Below are 13,095 nucleotides of genomic sequence, written 5' to 3'. Positions count from 1 at the left end.
GCCAGTCTGTTTCTTTTATGCAGCAGGTCACAGCGCTGGCCTCTCCCCGACCAGTTCTTAGTTCCTTGTCAGAAACCTCCCAGATCCTTAATTGGCTATTCTTGGACATATGAATGTTGAAGGTCAAAAGCCTCTATCATCTGATTCAGGATTCATCATAAAGTTATCCTTTCATTTCTCTGTCCTCATCCACCCATTGTTGTATTCTTTCTTCAGCCTCTTAAAGTGTTCTCTATACCTCCAGCTTCCACAGCATCTGTCAGATAACATCCTCTAACCGAGTGTTTTTTTTTTCAGGTTGCAAATAGTAAGCATTTAATGGTTTTCTTTTATTTATTTGGATGATATTTTATGTTATTTTGTCTGATTGGAGAAAGTGAAAGTCGCTCAGTCATGTCCAACTCTTTGCAAGCCCATGGACTGTACAGTCCATGGAAATTTCCAGGCTAGAATACTGGAGTGGGTAGCCTTTCCCTTCAGGGGATCTTCCCAAACCAGGGATCAAACTCAGGTTTCCCACATAGCAGGTGGATTCTTTACCAGCTGAGCCACAAGGGAAGGCCAAGAATACTGCCCATTTGATGGAGAAGTCATCTCTTTTTCATATTTTTTTCACTTAAAATGTTTTTAAATTGGAGGATAATTGCTTTACAGTGTTGTATTGATTCATGCCATATAACAATGCAAATCAGCTATAAATATGTAGATAAACATATATATTTATAGCTTCCCTCTTGAGCTTCCTTCCCTCATCCTCTTCCACCCCTCTAGGTCGTCACAGGGTGTCAGGCTAGGCCCCCTGTGTCTAACCCAGTTTTGATTATCTCTCAACTCCTCCGCTTCCCTGGTAGCTCAGATGGTAAAGTGTCTGCGGGAGACCCGGGTTCAATTCCTGGGTTGGGAAGATCCCTTGAAGAAGGAAAGGCAATCCACTCCAGCACTCTTGCCTGGAAAATCCCATGGACGGAGGAGCCTGATAGGCCACAGTCCATGGGGTCGCAAAGAGTTGGACACAACTGAACGACTTCACTTTCAGCTTAAAAACTTCTAAGGGCCCCATCTTGTTTCCGCAACAAATCCAAACTCCTTAACTTGGCTCATGGGTTCTTGGTGTCCTGCCCCTTTACTATCTGTCCACCTCATCTCTAGCTTCATTCTGTGCTTCGGCGTTGCGCAGTCTCTCAGTGTGTTGCAAACCCTTGTTTCTTAAACCTTTCTCCCTCTTTCATCATTGACTTTCAGTAGTCAAACATGTTAACCCTTTAAGGCCCTCTGCCTTCTCCCGGGAAAAGCATGTCTTATTAACCTGGGCAGACGTGGTTGCCCTTGCCCTGCCCATCGCACACAGTTTGGGGCGCTTCTAATATCTGTTTATGTGACAATCATTTGTGAAGCTGTCTCCCTTTTCTGCTAGGGCACAGCTGTCTGACGTTTCTGACCCTCCAATTCAGTGCTTGACATAAAGGGTGTTTCCCCAAATGAAATGCTGGTGCAGAGGGTCTGGGTTCTTGGAAAAAGGGCCTTGGGAGTGTTGCCGATGAATCTTTGCTTAAGCACCCTCTACTCCCCCTGCAACCTCCCATTAAAATGCTTTCTATAAACTTGTCTAGTGTGCTTATGGGCCCTTCAGTTCAGTTCAGTTCAGTCGCTCAGTCGTGTCCGACTCTTTGTGACCCCATGAATCGCAGCACGCCAGGCCTCCCTGTCCATCACCAACTCCCGGAGTTCACTCAGACTCATGTTCATCGAGTCCATGATGCCATCCAGCCATCTCATCCTTGGTCATCCCCTTCTTCTCCTGCCCTCAATCCCTCCCCGCATCAGAGTCTTTTCCAATGAGTCAACTCTTCTCATGAGGTGGCCAAAGTACTGGAGTTTCAGCTTTAGCATCATTCCTTCCAAAGAAATCCCAGGGTTGATCTCCTTCAGAATGGACTGGTTGGATCTCCTTGCAGCCCAAAGGACTCTCAAGAGTCTTCTCCAACACCACAGTTCAAAAGCATCAATTCTGCGGCGCTCAGCCTTCTTCACAGTCCAACTCTCACATCCATACATGACTACTGGAAAAACCATAGCCTTGACTAGTATGTCCACAAAAATGGCTTTATGCAAGCTGTCATCAGTGATGCCTTGGCTACCTGGAGAGGCTCTGCACAGATATGGTCACCAGCTCTGTCCCTAGCAAGGGGTCAGTGACTTTTCTTTCCCTTTCTGGCCACTCCCCTACACATCCCCAGGCTCCAGCCGCAGGCCAGCCACTTCTGGGTCCCTTCCCTGAACTTTCACCTCCCTGCATTCTTTGACTTGTCTTAGAACCACGTACATTTTGTCCTTTGCTCCTCAAAGGCTCTGCCTGCTTCATGACAAAGTTGTATTCACCCGTCACTGCTCAGCTTATGCAGAGGCTTCTTGCTGCTCTTTCTGACCTCACTACCTGACATAGAGCTCCCTCACAGGGCTATCCTTTGTGACTTGTATGCATTTTATAGATCAAAAAGTTAGATCCTAGCAGATGCACTATGAAATCAGAATTTCCAGGGGAGAGGCTTGTTGGCCTCTCTAGCTCAAACACAAGCCTCAGGTGGTTCTTTTTAGACACGTCAGAGAAACAACAGCTCTAAACTGATATTCTGACCCATAATAGTAACTTAAAGTTTGAAAATTTTAGTAACCTAAAGTTTGAATTCCCCAATGGCAGGGCTCAGGAATGCAGCCCAGAGAGGAAATTGGGGTTTAGTCTTAACAAGAAATGAGCAGGGCTTGAAACAGACATATTGAAACAAACACTGTGAATGTCCATAGAAGAATGAAAATGCCCTAGTTACAATCAGGGAAGGCTACCTGGAAGAGATGACCCACAAAACATAACTAGGACTTAAAACAAGGTGGGCTCCAGAAAAAGCATGGGACAGGAAGGAGTGTGTAAGGAAGGAGACAGCAGGCTTCTCATTCTTCTTGACCTCATCCCTGTCCCCCAGCTTTGCTTTTCTCCCAGTCACATCTCCAAGCAGAGCCTATGGTCCCTGGTAGCCCTCAGAGCTCAGAACATTGTTGACCTTGGGGTGGGATCCTGGGACACCTTACTTTGTATCCAAGTGACACATATTTGTGAAATACAAACACATTTCTATCTGGCAAGGGCTGAGTCAATAAAACAACATCAAACATTTGCACAACAGTCTTTGAGTTTTCCAAGCAGTGACGCGATAGCTATCCCCTCTGGTTTTCATGTGATTTGTGTACGCAGGGAAGTCCTGTGACCTGCTTAAGTTTAGTAGGTATCAAGAGGTGAGGCTGGGCGGCACCACTTCCCACCATCTTTGAGAACAGAAGCACTGTTGAGTAACTTGCACCTGGCACTTGGGGAAGAATCTATGGATGGTGAGCTGCAGAGCAGCAGGGAGACTGGCCCTTCACCCAGGACGCTCTAATCATAAGACACCTGAGTAGCTTGTTACCAACACAGGCTCCTCGTGCCCTCAAGGCCTACTGGCTCAAACTCTCCCAAAAGAAGGGCTTACTGCTGCTGCTGCTGCTGCTAAGTCGTTTTAGTCGTGTCCGACTCTGTGCGACCCCATAGATGGCAGCCCACCAGGCTCCCCTATCCCTGGGATTCTCCAGGCAAGAACACTGGAGTGGGTTGCCATTTCCTTTTCCAATGCATGAAAGTGACAAGTGAAAGTGAAGTCGCTCAGTTGTGTCTGTCTTAGCGACCCCATGGACTGCAGCCCACCAGGCTCCTCCGTCCGTGGGATTTTTCAGGCAAGAGTACTGGAGTGGGGTGCCATTGCCTTCTCCGAAAGAAGGGCTTAGGAATTTGTAATTTACAAGAGGCATGGGTGAACTATATGACGAGGCAAAGGTGGGACCCACTGAAGCAGATGTCGCAGGTTGCAAGATCAGCAGACCCAGGTTTGAGTCCTAGACCTACAGGCCTACAGCCTGGTGTGTGCACAACGTGAAGGGCACACACAGTACACCCCCCATATATGGGAAGTTTTATCATTGTTATGTCATTGAACAAATACTTATCAAGCACCTACTATGTGTCAGGAGCTCTCCTCGACTTCTGCTTGTGTGGAGTCCACATTCTAGTGGGTAGAGACAGATAAATAATGGACATAATATATGTTTAATAAACAGTCAAGACACTGCATGGATTTGATACTTAAACAGCAAAGACAATAAATGGATGTGCTAACTATTTAAATGGTAAACACAACAGCTGCTTATTATTTAAATAATATAGTATGGTAGCATTAATTTAAATACACAAAGATGGGACAGCAGAAGACGCAGAGGTAGGGGAATGAAGAGAGCAATTCTGGACTTCAGTCCGGACAGGAAAATGATCTTGAGCACTGATCCTTCGTGATGTTCAGTAGTGCTGGGGCACTTTTAATTTGTAAAGTGGACTCCTCTGTCACCTCCTACAGGAAGCCTTCCTATAACCCCAGATCCTCTTTCCTTTGAAATTCTGTGGCTGTAATGAATGCTGCCTTTGCTGAAAACACACCTTGTTCTCATCCTAGCTGATGCTGTCTGTAGGTTGACGAAAGCTAAGACATGTGAACGGTGTTTATCCAACATTGCGTGTAATCTTTGCAGTAACCCCGTGAGGTCACTTCTCATGCCACTTTACAGTGGAGAAAATGGAAGCTTTTTACACGTTGCTCAGGTCACACAGCTGGCAAGCACAAGAGCCTGGGCTTTAGTTTCTGTCTGTGTAACAGGCCAGTCGACTTGGAGCTGCCTTCCCTTCCCGCTGAGACTGGCTGCGATGCTGAAGATAACCACATGAGGGCGCCAAAACCACACTGGTGACTTCTTGCCACCCAGCCAGATCATGGTCCCTTCAAAATTGTCCCCCAAAGCCAGAGATGATACTAGTAAACGCAGGCTGGGACACTCCCACTCAGGAGGGAGCAAGAGAGAAGGAATTGGCTCACAAACTGTCCTAGAAAAACCCCCACCCCTACCCCAGTCTTCCCAGAGCTGCTACACCAGCCAAGGTTAACACTCTGAGCTGGCCACCCTCAAACACCCGTGGCATGTGGAGATGGACTCGCTGTGTGGCTCTGAGCGGCCTCCTATCCCTCTGTGAACCTCAGTCTCTGGCCCTTGATGCTGGTCCCTGTGCAGAGATGCAGGGAGGCAGGCGTCAGTTCGCCCACCATTTTCTGTCGACTAGTTAAGGAACATGTTACCTGGGCTCACCTTGCTCCTGCTCACCAGCTCTTTCCAGGTCCTGTTTTATCCTCAATATTTGTTAAACTGAACCAAAACAGAAATTTAAAAACTCCCCCAAACATGAAATAGGCATTTAGAAGTGACCACCAGAGACATTTTCTCCTCTCTTCAGGAAATATCCCTGGTTTCAGAGCACTGGGGTTTGCCAGTGTTGGGCCCGGGGACATGCCAGGGCTTTGCCCTCCCTTGAACATGGGCCTCCCACCGCAAGCCCTGCGTGTGTGTGGTGGGGAGGGGTGTGCTCTGATGGGCTCAGGAGTTGGACCTGGGGATTGGAATATGGAATCAAGGCCTGAGACCTGGGGGAGCAGGGGACAGAGGGCCACAACCTTGGGAGGGAGGGAGAGGTAGGGAGTTCCCGAGGGCCAGTTGGGGGTGGGGCTCCACTCCAGAGCAGGCTTCCAGGCGAGCTGGGGTGGGAGGTGCGGGGTGGGGAGGTCCCTGGCCTCCTCAGGTGACCCGTGAGGGAGGAAGGAGCTCGGGCTGCAGACCTTCTAGGCCTCCGCGTCTCAGGCTGCGTAAGGACGTCATCACGATCATGACCCGGGAACAAACAATGGGAGACTGAATGCCAGTCGTATCCTACCTGCCTCTCCTGGAATGCAAAAAGTGTGAGTGCTAGTCGCTCAGTTGTGTCCGACTCTGTGACCCCACGGGTTGTAGCCCGCCAGGCTCCTCTATCCATGAAATTCTCTAAGTGAGAATACCGGAGTGGGTTCCTATTCCCTTTTCCAGGTGATCTTCCTGACCCATGGATCAAACCCAGGTCTCTCGCATTGCAGGTAGGTTCTTGACTGCCCGAGTTACCAGGGAAGCCCTCAGCGGGCCAGCATCTCTCAGTCTTCAGGAAGACCAAGAATGGCTTCCTGCTACGAGTGATGAACGCCCCTCTCCTTGCCTCCACAGGATGAAGCCCTCAGAGGCCCAGAGGCCTCGCCATCTCCTACTATGCAGGCTGCGCTACACTGTGACCCCCACCTGTTACCTCTGCTGGGATTACCAGGCTTTCAGGCTCATCCTCCAAGGCACGACTTTTCCTGACTGCTGCAAACAGACTCAATCGCCCCGCATCTGCCCCCCACCCCCAGCCCACCTCTATTGCATCACGTGTAGTTGCCTGTTTTCCCCCACACTGGACACTTCCTGAGGGCAGGGGTTGGGTTCTGTTCTCTGTAGCCACCAGGCCCAAGGACTCAACAAATGTTTGCTGAACAAATTAATTTGTTTTCACTTAACGAGCTCATTAGGGCTCTAGCTTCCTCCTAATTAGGAAGCAAGAAGTTTCCTTTTTTTCCTGTAACGATCCATCTTTGGGGAATGATGGCAGAACTTCAACTTCGGCAAGAAGAAGGCAATCAAACTAGACCCCCGGCACACGTTTGCATTTGAAAGAAAGAAAACATGCAGGCTCAGTGAGGTACAGTTTAAACAAAACACGTGTATATTAAAAGGTTCACATTAAATATACATTATCATACAGTTCATCACACAGAGTTAGATCTTTACAGGACACTTTCAGCAGGAGGTGGTGGTCACAAGGCTCCTGGCAGTGACACAACAGCCCCGAGGAGAAGGGGAGAGGCTGGGGGCTGTCCATGCCCAGGGGGTGCCTGAGTGGGTCTCTGTGGGGTTCTGGAAGGTGCTCCTGCATCTGGGCTCTGGGTTGTGCTGGTTCCACTGGACAACTTGCCCCATTTGTCTCTGTCAGTAATCGCTGGTGGAAGGTAAAAGAACAGATGTGGCAGCTTGCTGGATGACCATCTGATCCAGCCAGGACCCTTCACGGGCATCGATGGGCCAACTCCAAACGCCAGCCTGCCCTGTCTGCCCGTTTCTGCAGGCACTGTCCTTGGGGTCTGTGAGAGCACATGGTAAGCCTGGCTGTCTGTCCCTGCTGGGCCCTTGATCAAGTGACAACAACGGCTTCCCCGAGTGTGTATTGGAGAGCTGGTCAGAGCTCGGTGTTCTGGATCTTACACAGGCTACCTCCGGGGCCTGTGACTGCAGAAGCAGAACGCCCACCAAGGGCTACGCCTGTTGATTCCCAGGCCCCCGCTGGAAGACGGCCCTCTGTCTGCCCCGCTGGAAGACGGCCCTCTGTCTGCCCCGCTGGAAGACGGCCCTCTGTCTGCCCACCAGAGCCGCTCTGGGAGGGGAGGCACAGCTCAGCTGGGATTGGCCCAGCCTTCTGAAGAGGGGCCTTTTCACCTCTTTCTTTAGAAGGGTGGCTCTGTGAGCCTGTCTCCTGACAGGCAGGTGGGCCCTCTCTCCCCACAAAGCCTCCTTTCTTTCTGGGTCGCCATCTTGCTCTGGAGGGGCTGCCCCAAAGGCCTTGACTCCTCGGGGCTCAAGGACATTACTGCTGAAGTGGTTGGGGCATTATGGTCAATAATGAAGCCAGCAATGGAGGGAAAGAAAAGGAGGGGAAAAGCCCCAGCAGTCCTGTGGCTCTGAGCAATGCAGCCTGTTAGGGGTTGGAGGCTGTGCTCTGAGACAAAATGCTGAGGCGGGATATTGTGTGGCAGGGAGCTTTTTTTTTTTTTTCCCCTCTAAGAAATCCAGCTCATTTTCCCCCTCATTAATTGGCAGCAGATGAAAAAAAAAAAAAAGCCAAAACAAAACCCAAACCAACGCCAATAACCTGAATGTGAGTGTTTCTGAAAGGGAAAAGCTGTTTCAATTGTTAGATGTCCAAGAAAACATGAATACACGCCGCCAGAGGAAACAGTCACAATCAGAGGAAGAAGAGGGAGAGGTTCATAAAATTAAGGAAAAAAATTCCTTTTAGCAGCTCCCATCCTGTCAACTGGCTCCTCTGCCGACCTCAGTCCCCAAGGGGAGCTGGAGGCTGGGCTTCCCAGGGAAACCTCAGGAAGATGGAGGCAGGGCCCAGGGATCCCTTAAAAGAGTAAAGGCAAGAACAGAGGGTGAAGCAGCCTTTTTTCCCTCAGACCATGGGGTGGAGCCTTTTCTGAGAAGTCTGTTCGGTGAGAATGCTCGTGGGCTCCTGTACTCCCTGACCTGTGGGTCTTAGGAAGGGCCCTGGAGGAAATCTGGATTTGCTGGTGGAGGAGGGGCTGCTGTGAGGTTCATCCCCACGCCCTACTCCGCGGGCTACCTCCCCTGTCTCCAATCTCTAACTGGGTCCTAGGGATCCACTCTCCTTTGGCACCTCTGTTTGGACAAGTGCCAACGCTTCACTCATTTTCTCATTCACTAGGGAAAAAAAAAAAAGAGGAAAGCGTGAACCACTCTAGGTACTGTAGCCTCAAAGGATGTTTTGGAAAGAGCAAAGGAAAGGTCAGGGTTGAAGTGTTGGAGACTAGGCCCAGGTCACAGGCAATGAGGCAATCATGAGGCAGATGGACCTGTGGGATTTATGGATGGGAGGGGCTGGGGCTGCCTGGACTGAGACAAGGATTCAGGAGACTGACCTGATTGGCTGAACTGGGCAGGAAGCAGGTGCTAAGGGAACAGCTTTGGCCATAGCCTGCTAAAATCCACCAGACACCTAAAGGGACATGGCTGGCTTCTAGTCCTGCTTTGCATTGGCTTAACGGGCAGCCAGGGCAAGTCCTCTCCTCTCATGAGGCCTCCATCTCTTATCTGAACAGTGAGTCGGGAGCATCTCGAAGGCCTGGCAGTGCTGGTGATGTTCAAGCTGAATTCAGCCCCCTCCTACTGGAGACGATGGTGACCAGACTTCCATTCCTCTTAGCCCATTGGCAGGCAGGATGACATGAGCTTGGTGAAGGTGCTGAAACTCGTGATGTATCTGGACCCCTCGCACCTCCTTCAGTAGGTGGAAGCCATGCCTTTCATGCTATTCCATGAGCTTGTTTCTTCCATTGCTTTTAACTGTGCTATGGGAGTGGGTGGGTCAGAGGAAAAGTAAAGGTAAGAGTAACAGCAACCTCACTGTCTGCTCTGTCTTGAAGGATCTGGCTCCTGTGAAGGGCGGGGGCAAGATGGCGGTGGAGTGTGGGTGTGTATGAAGATGCTCCTCTGTGTGGAGGTAGTGCAGATGGCCAAGAGGACTCCATGTCCCCAGAGAGGTCAGGATTTGCCTTCCTCCAGGAGCAGGGTGACAGCAAGAGACAAAGAACTGGCTCAAGGGCCTCCTCTGCTTGTGGACTGTGAACTTGGACAAAGCACGCTCCTTCTCTGAGCCTCCCTTTCCCCACGTGTGAAGTGCTCATGGGGTAGCACTGACCCCAGTGGACGGTGAGAGCACTTTATGAACTGCTGGGTGCTGTGCACCTGTGGGGTTAACACACACTTGCCATCACGGGGTGGCTGTATGCAGAGGGAGCGTGGACGCTGGGTCAACATTGGGGGCTACCACTGCTGGAGCCTGAATGCCCCTTCCTGTAGGTTGACTCTCAAGGGTGCAAAGAAAACCCCTCTGCCCTGAGCTGGGGGCTCTGCCTCCTTCCCACGTGCCCAGAGGAGTTGCACCTTGCTCTGGGAACGAAACTCACAGGTAAGCACTTAACCCCCCTCAGAGACCCACTGCAATATATTAAAAAAAAAAAAAAAAAAAGGGATAAGAATATATATTAAATGACTATTTTATTTACACACCCTATTCATAAATAATTGAATCCTTTTTTGACTGCACAACGATCCCTTGGAGATCTCCTAATGATTACACTGAGTGACTAGAAGTGGATTAGCAGGCTTACATCTGTGTGTGGTCGTGTTCTCCCACCAATGTGCTCACACGCGTGCATACACACACACACACACACACTGACACACACACACCAGAAGGGAGGTGGGACTCCGGGGCCTTCTGGGCTCTCAAAACATCAGCACTTGGCTCCCAGCACCAGGAGGGGCCCGGTGGGAAAAACGGGGGCCCGGTACACAGGTGTGAATTCCTGACGGCCGGAGAACAAAGAGCCGCGACCCGGGAGCTGCCGCCCCCGCCCCTCGGAGCTGCTCTCCTTTGTTCATCCTGGAAGGCATCTCTTTGGATTTGCAAATATTTTAATTCACAGAAACTCGAAGAGGGGGGTGGGGGGTGGGGGCTGGGGTGGCTCGCTGGCTGTCCTTCAGTCTTTATCCAGGCCTTCTCCAGCCCCCCGCGAGTGGCGACAGCATTCTAAGACATGCAGTGGTGTGCTAGTACCATACACACGACACAAACTGGACACGGCGGGCAACAGCGGCCGGGGGCCACCGGCTCCACGTCTGCGCCCCGGCTCGGCGGGGCGGGGCTCACAGGGTCCGCACAGCCACGGGGTAGAGGAGGGACAAGTGCTCGGCGCCTTTGATGGGCAGCTTCCTGGTGGTGTAGTAGTGGATGACCTCTGGGACACTGTCGAACGGGGGGCTGTTCTGACCCAGGACGTATTTCTCTTTGGTTTTGGCCAGTTTCATGTGCATGAAGCCCTGGTTGCTCCTGTGAACAAAGCGCAGAGGTGGTTAGGATCCGCAGAATGAGGAAGGCCGAGGCCGCCACGCTGCTCCGGGGAGGGAGGGGGTGGGAGGGCCGAGGGTCCCTCAGGAGAGCAGTTCCTAGAGAGCCTCTCGCTTCTGCCCTGAACCAGTTTGTCATGAATTCACACTCATTACCCGAGAGGGCTCTCCCTCTGGCCAACCTCCTGTTGAGGTGTGGAAGACTCCTTGCTGCCTGGGACAGACAAGAAACAGCCCTGAGCTGCCCCTCTCCCAGCCAGGAATGGAGCCCAGGCCCAGCTGAAATGTGGCCTCACCCGAGGGCCCCTCAATCCTAGCAACAGACACGGCTGCAGGAGAGTCGTCAAAACTCAGGAGATTTTGAGGGACCTCCTCAGGAAAACAAGCGAACCCCCAAACTTGGCTCCTCTCCCTATTACTGATGCAGAGGAGAATTTAAAAAGCCTTGCCTGGCAAGCACCGTGTCAGGGGTTATCACTCCCAATTTACAGTGTGGCAGGATGACAGGTGAATTGTTTCCAAAAAACTGATGCTCTCCCTTCAATAATACAAACTGTCAGCAGGAAGGGGCTGCCCAGCCTGAGACTACATTTCCCAGCCTCCCTTGCACCCACTGCTGTCATGTGACTAGTTGTAGCCAATGGAACGTGGGGAGGTGTGCTCCCCAGCTTTTCCCCAACGCTGGCCATCTCCTCTTGGTGCTTCCTCTCTCTGCTCAGTAAACCCTGCCTGCCTCCTCCAAGGCCCAGCCTTGAATGTCTCCTCTGCCAGGAAGTCTTCCAAGTTCCCACTGGCAGAGCTCCTTCCTTCCTCCCACGGCACCGAGGATATAATGCCTCCATCAGCACTTGCCTTCCTGAACTGTAATTACTTATCCATCTTCTCGATTCCCCTGGGAGCTCCAGAGCAGGGTGCAGGCTCTGTGCCCACCATGCTTAGCATCTGCTGAAACGGGCAGTGGGTGGGTTCCTCGGAGATCAAAGCAGAGCCCTGAGCCCATGACATGCATGCTGGGTGGGGTGCCACTTCTGCCTGGCCCAAGTGGACCTCTCCTACCTTCCACTGAGGACTCTGACCACATCGGGTCACTAACCCCCAGTTAACCCACCTTTGCTTAGGCTGCCCTTTCCCTGCTCACTCAGCTCCAAGCCTGGCCTAGCCACCACACCTGTGGATGCCTGGTTTCCAAAACACAGTCCAAATTTACTGAGTCACTTAGTGAGAAAGCTGGGGCTCTGACCTCCTGCGCCTTCTCCAGAGCCCGTCCTTTGTGAGCAGCCCTAGGGGCCAGCTTCCAGGAGACCAAGCCCATCCCAGGCGAGGCCAAGAGCGCTGTGTGGACACAGGTGTGCAGCCTGCAGCCCTTCTGAGCTTTGGTTCTCGTTTCAGCTGTTCCCACATCTCTTCCATCCAGGACTGGGTTCTCCTCCCTTACCGGTGCCTGCTCTATTAATGCATCAATTTGGACTCCAGGACCATTTTCAGATGGGGAGAGCAAATGCTTAATGAAGTGCAGGCACTGAGTAATACATCTGCTCATAATAATGTATTTAGAGATGTCACCCTCAGCTTAAAGGAAATCGTTCGGAGAGCAATTATGTTTCAAGAGAGAATAATTCCTGTAAAGAACTGAAATTTAAATCAAGATTTTTTAAGGCTGACAATGTTCTAATTACAGAGCCTGTGGCAAGCTCTGCTCCTCAGTGAAGGGTCATTTCACTGGAGAATTGCCTCATCTGAGAAGCAGGAGGCGCACTTGCTTAAGCCGGTGCGCGCTTTAAAATACGAGCAACTCCCTCTGAGCCCAAGACTCAGCTACCTGCTACCCACCTCCGTGGAGAGACGGCAAATCTGTGCTGGCCTAGAAGAGTCTGTAACTGCTTGAATACAGGGCTGAAATTGTATGGCTAATAAAACTGGGGACAGTTAAGAAGCCTTGTAGTCTTGGAGGCCACGTGCTCAGTTTTACCTGAAAAAGGGGTGGGTGGGTATGGGGGCAACAGGGCTGGAGCAGAGGTGAGTGACCTGGGTGGGTGGGTGTGGCCTTGGATATGTCATGCCCTCTGCCTGGGTGATATTTTGGGCTTTGCAGCTGGTGCTACAAAGCACAGGGTGTGTTAGATCTCAACAACTAGCTGTGAGCTGGCCTGAACGCCAAAGCTTTCATGGCATTGTGGGTATGAGGTCGCTAGGGGAACCGATTTACTATCTAAGGAGGTTAAAGAAAATAACTCATATGGCTTATCAGGATATTTTCACACCAGTTGTTCTGAAAACATTCAGTGAGGAAAGTGGGCAGGGATGTTGGCAACAGGACAGAGCCAGAAAAGGAGGCTGAAGCTCCTCTGTTCCCAGATCGAAGGCTCTCGAGGTCACCACATACTAGGAACTCCATACTGATGTCTCCATCTCAACATACAT

At 51.2% G+C, this 13,095-nt stretch overlaps 1 protein-coding gene across 1 annotated transcript in view; it reads right to left on the bottom strand.

Annotated features, from left to right (window-relative positions):
• Nucleotides 1–9,805: 9,805 nt before the first annotated feature.
• SHB (SH2 domain containing adaptor protein B) overlaps nucleotides 9,806–13,095 on the bottom strand; it is a 134,910-nt gene continuing 131,620 nt past the window's right edge. Inside the window, exon 6 of the mRNA XM_069576129.1 lies at nucleotides 9,806–10,657. Within this exon, the coding sequence (XP_069432230.1) occupies nucleotides 10,474–10,657 (184 nt within the window). The 3' untranslated portion in view covers nucleotides 9,806–10,473. The remainder of the gene's footprint in view (nucleotides 10,658–13,095) is intronic.

The sequence above is a fragment of the Ovis canadensis genome, chromosome 2 (genome assembly GCF_042477335.2).
Source record: "Ovis canadensis isolate MfBH-ARS-UI-01 breed Bighorn chromosome 2, ARS-UI_OviCan_v2, whole genome shotgun sequence".
Lineage (NCBI taxonomy): Eukaryota > Metazoa > Chordata > Mammalia > Artiodactyla > Bovidae > Ovis > Ovis canadensis.
Note: the sequence above shows the minus strand (reverse complement) of the source record. Positions and strands in the feature narration are given on the sequence as shown.